This window comes from Orycteropus afer, unplaced genomic scaffold (genome assembly GCF_000298275.1).
Source record: "Orycteropus afer afer isolate SDZICR_OR568_19922 unplaced genomic scaffold, OryAfe1.0 scaffold00398, whole genome shotgun sequence".
NCBI classification, from domain to species: Eukaryota; Metazoa; Chordata; class Mammalia; order Tubulidentata; family Orycteropodidae; genus Orycteropus; species Orycteropus afer.
Window position 1 is genome coordinate 1903918 of NW_006921985.1, and position 4413 is coordinate 1908330.

General features: G+C 60.2%; 1 protein-coding gene across 1 annotated transcript in view; it reads left to right on the forward strand.

Moving 5' to 3' along the window:
• Positions 1-2541, forward strand: part of SH3BP2 (SH3 domain binding protein 2) — a 22030-nt gene extending 19489 nt beyond the window's left edge. Inside the window, exons 11-13 of the mRNA XM_007953496.1 lie at positions 1234-1315; positions 1867-1926; positions 2404-2541. Coding sequence (XP_007951687.1) covers positions 1234-1315; positions 1867-1926; positions 2404-2541 — 280 coding nt within the window. The remainder of the gene's footprint in view (positions 1-1233; positions 1316-1866; positions 1927-2403) is intronic.
• Positions 2542-4413: the final 1872 nt, after the last annotated feature.

The following is a 4413-nucleotide window of genomic DNA, read 5'->3' on the forward strand; positions in this document are numbered from 1 at the left end:
CTTAACCACTGCAGCGGCTGAGCTGAGGTTGGAAGGCACTCAAAATACAGCTGGGGAAGAGTGGCCTCTTCAAAGTAGAGTCACAACTAAGGGCTGAAGCCCAGCAAGGATTCGGAGGACAGCCCATGATCGGGTGGTGGTTTGTTCTGTTGTCCATGGGGTCTCGGTGAGCTGGCGCTGACTCGATGGCACATGACGACAGTCTTTATGGGAATGGACCACCAGGCCTTTGTCCTACAGGGCCACCAGAAGGGTTCGAACTGCCAGCTGGTTGGCTAGCCCCCAACACTTAACCATTGCACCACTGGGGAGCTTCCTATCCATATGAAGAAAACCAAACCCACTGCCATCAAGTCAATTCTGACTCAATGCGTCCCCCCTTGGGTTTCCAAGGCTGTAAATCTTTACGGAAGTACATTGCCTTATCTTCCTCCTGAGGAGCAGTGGTGGGTTTGAACCTTGACCTTCTGGTTAGCAGCCAAATGCCTTACCCGCTATGCCACTAGAGCCCCTTCACATCCATACAATGAACGTGAAAGAGAATGAACTTCTGATATAGTGAATGGACCTTGAACATAAGAGCCAGATAATTCAGACCTCAAAGGACAAATACTGAAGGATTCTACTTATGGGAAATGTCCAGGGTAGGAAACATGGAGGGAGCAAAGCAGAGTAGGGGTTCTGGGGGTGGGGGTGGGGTGCGGGGTGGGGAGCTATTGCTCAGTGGGGACAGAGTGCCTGTTTGGGTTATAACAAAGTTTTATAAATGGACAGAGATGATGGTTGCATAATGTGGGTATCATTAACGTCACTGAATTGTACTGGTGGTGCAACAGTGAAGTGCTCAGCTGCTCACAAGAAGACTGGTGGTTTGGACCCACCCACCCCTCCTCGGGAGAGCCCTGGTGGTTTGGACCCACCCAGCCCTCCTCGGGAGAGCCCTGGTGGTTTGGACCCACCCGGCCCTCCTCGGGAGAGCCCAGGCAGCCTGCCCCCGTAAGGGTTACAGCCTAGAAAACCCTTCAGGCCAGTTCTGTACAGTCACGTAGGGCCATTGTGAGTCGGAATTGGCTCCACGGCACCTAGCAACTGAGTCATGCGGTTAAAAATGGTGAAAACTGCCAAAAGGAGGAAGAAAGCGTGAGGAGGGAAGGCCGTGGCGTGGAGTAGGTTTGGGGTTCCCGGGAAAGTGGTCTGAGGCTGGCAGGCCCTCACCGTCGCCGTGTGTTTCAGGCTGTTCAAAGCCACCAGCCCCCGGCGAGAGCCACAGGATGGTCTATATTGTGTCCGGAACTCCTCCACCAAGTCAGGGAAGGTAGGTGCCCTGGGAGGCCACCCTGGCGGCCACTCGCTGAGCAGGGGTTCCCGGGGGCTGCTGTGAATTTCACAGTTCTCCGTCACTTCCTCGCACAACCCTTCTGCCATCCCAACCCACCGCTGTCCCTGGAGCCTCTGCCCAGCAGATGCCCCCCATCTCTTCTCAGCAGTGAAACGGCACCTGCAACAGGAAGGCAACCATGGCTGCCTTCCAGCAGGGGCGTGAGCGGGAGGGACGTGCTGGGGCTCCGAGGACTCTGGTGGGGCTCCCAGCCTTTGGGGAGGAGGTTGCATGGGGCTGTGCTGCCCTGACTCCCCTAAGCGTCCGTTTCCCTGTGGGCATCACGGTGGTGTGGTATGGACCTGTTGCTGTTACTCAAGTCTGCCCAGGCTATTTGGGACCAGAGGAGCCCTGGGCTGGGGGGGTGGGGTCTGTCCCTGCTGTGCGTTGGGTGACCCCAGCCCCCATACCCCTTTCCCCTCTGGCCTCTCCCTGAGGTCCTGCTGCCTCTCAGCTGAGCTGACCTCTCCCCTCCCTGACCCCCCCAGGTGCTGGTCGTGTGGGATGAAGGCTCCAACAAAGTGAGGAACTACCGGATCTTTGAGAAGGTGGGTGGGTGCCCAGCCTGCAGCCTGGTGCTCAGCCAGGGGCGGTACTGGGGGCAGGGCAGTCTCCCTGGTAGGAGGAGGCAGTGGGCGGGCTGAGGCAGGCGTCCCGTCCTGTCCCGGAATGGACGCCCTCCACCTCTCCCTTCTCCTGTGTTCCCCCCTCCCCCTTCCCTCACTGCCCCAGCCTCTCTCCTTTCCTGGCCTAGTTTTGTCCCCAGCAGGCAGACCCTGGAGGGGACAGGGCGATCCTCCCCAGACTTGTTGTTATTTACAGACTTTGCCTGGGTCCCCTGGGTGGGGGTAAGGTAGGAGCTTGGGGCACATAGGCTGGATGGTGGCGGCAGATGCCGAGGTCACTCGGGACGGCCAGGAGCAAGCCTGACTGCACTGTTGGATCTGCTGCCCACCCCGAGTTACAGGTGGGGTGCAGGCCCAGAGCCGAGGTCCTCCTGACCCACCACCCCCTCTGCCCCGCAGGACTCTAAGTTCTACCTGGAGGGCGAGGTCCTGTTTGTGAGTGTGGGCAGCCTGGTGGAACACTACCACACCCACGTGCTGCCTAGCCACCACAGCCTGCTGCTACGGCACCCCTACGGCTATGCCGGCCCCAGGTGACGCCTGCCCTCAGCTCACTCGGCAGAGGCAGCCACAAGGATGGAGATGGACTGCGTGGGAAGAACCGGCCCCAGCACCTCTCTCTGACCAGGGCCCATCCAAGCAGCCCCCTTCTAGAATCTGGCCAGGCTGGGCCCCACCCAGCAGGCTGGGTCCCCAGGGCTGGGCGCAGGCCACGGGCAGCTGTACACTGAGGGGCTTTCCTGCCCCGCTCTGCCCTCTCCCACCTCCTGGGACCCCAGGTCTCAGGACTGAGCTCCTCTGAGCTTCCTGGACGGGCGGTCTGGCCCTCACTCAGCACACCCACCCTCAGGGGCCTGGGAGCTGTGCAGTGGGGGCCATCAGTGGCAGGGCTGGTCCCAGCACCTGCAGTAGTGCTATGATGCAGGCCCCCTGGAGGGGCCGTGGTCACTAATAAAGCACAAACGGTCTTTGCCTCTGTGCCCAGGGCTTGATTGGGAAAGAGGGGGGATCCAGGCATCCTGGGCACCCATACCAGTGTGCGCTGGAAAGGGGCCTGGAGGCTCACAGACCCTCAGCCTTGGGTGCTGTACTCTGCTGGGCTTATGGGGCTCACGGCTAGGCAGTACCAGGACAGAACCCAAACCTCAGCAGGCTGGGCTCAGAGCTAGGCCCAGATAGGCGGGCTCTGCCAGCGAGTGGCCAGGCTGGGGGCAGGGCTGACGCGCCCAACGCAGTTGGTTCATTCACGGGATTAACAAGCAGTTCCTGAGCGTCTCCTGGGAGTCTGGGCCCTGGTGCTGGGTGTGCATGTGAGCAGTGTCCCATCTTGACTGGGAACTCACAGCCTAGCCTGGGCACAGCCAGGTACAAGGTTCTGGTGGCACATGGTGTCCAGGGCAGCAATGTGCAGGGCTGGGGAGGGCTCCTGGAGGAAGCGGTGGCCATCCCGGGGCCAAGGCTGTGGGCCTGGCTAGGCTGAGGGTGGGTGGGGGTTCTGTTATCCTGGTGCCTGTATCCGCCATCCTCCAGGGATACCTGGCTCGGCCCTGAATGCCTCTCACTTTCTGCTGTGGAATTCCAGCTGGCCACTATCCCTGGCTGGGTTTGTCATGGAAGTAGACTCAGATGAGGACAGGGCTGGAGGGGACCCCAAGCTGAGACTCAGCCGGTGTTGGGGCCAGAAGGGACCCCAGGGTCAGGACTGGGAGGTACCCCAGAATCACACTCACCTGGGATCAGAGCTGGAAGGGACCTCAGAGTCCCACTTAGCTGGGGTTCAGGGCCAATAGGGACTCTAGGATCAGACTCGGTCAGAGTCAAGGCGGAAGGGACCCTAGGTCAGGCTTATTAGAGGCCAGGACCAGAGGGACCCCTCTATGTTGGGGAAGGAGCTTGCTATATAAAACCCAAGCCAAAGACAGTGGGTGACTAACCCTCCCTGGAAACCCCTGGCACGTCTAAGGGGCTGGGTGGTTCTGCCAGGTCTGGAGGAGAAGGATGAAGAGGGTTAGCAGATATGAGATTCCGTGGATGACAACGGCACCTGCTTCCAGGAACCAGGTGTCCACACATTTCCGCAGGTGCTTCGCCTTCAGCCGCTCCAGGGAGGCGTCACGTGAGCACAGTCACATTTGGGGCGTCGGCAGTTTCTGGCCGTCAGTGCTGTCTCCAGGGGACTCCAGTGCTGCCTTCTCCCCGTGGTTGGAATCTGGTACCCTCTGTCCTGAGCTCGCTCAGGAGTGTTCAGGGTGACCGTTGAGTGGGGTTCAGTACAGCAGCAAGCCGTGTTCGGCTCATACCAACATGTTGAGCCAACTTGCCTGGGGGCCAAGCACAGGCGTTTTCTTTCCAGGCCGCTGGGTCACAGGGAGCTCCCGCGAGGCCACAGGTGTGCGCTGAGGGCGGGAC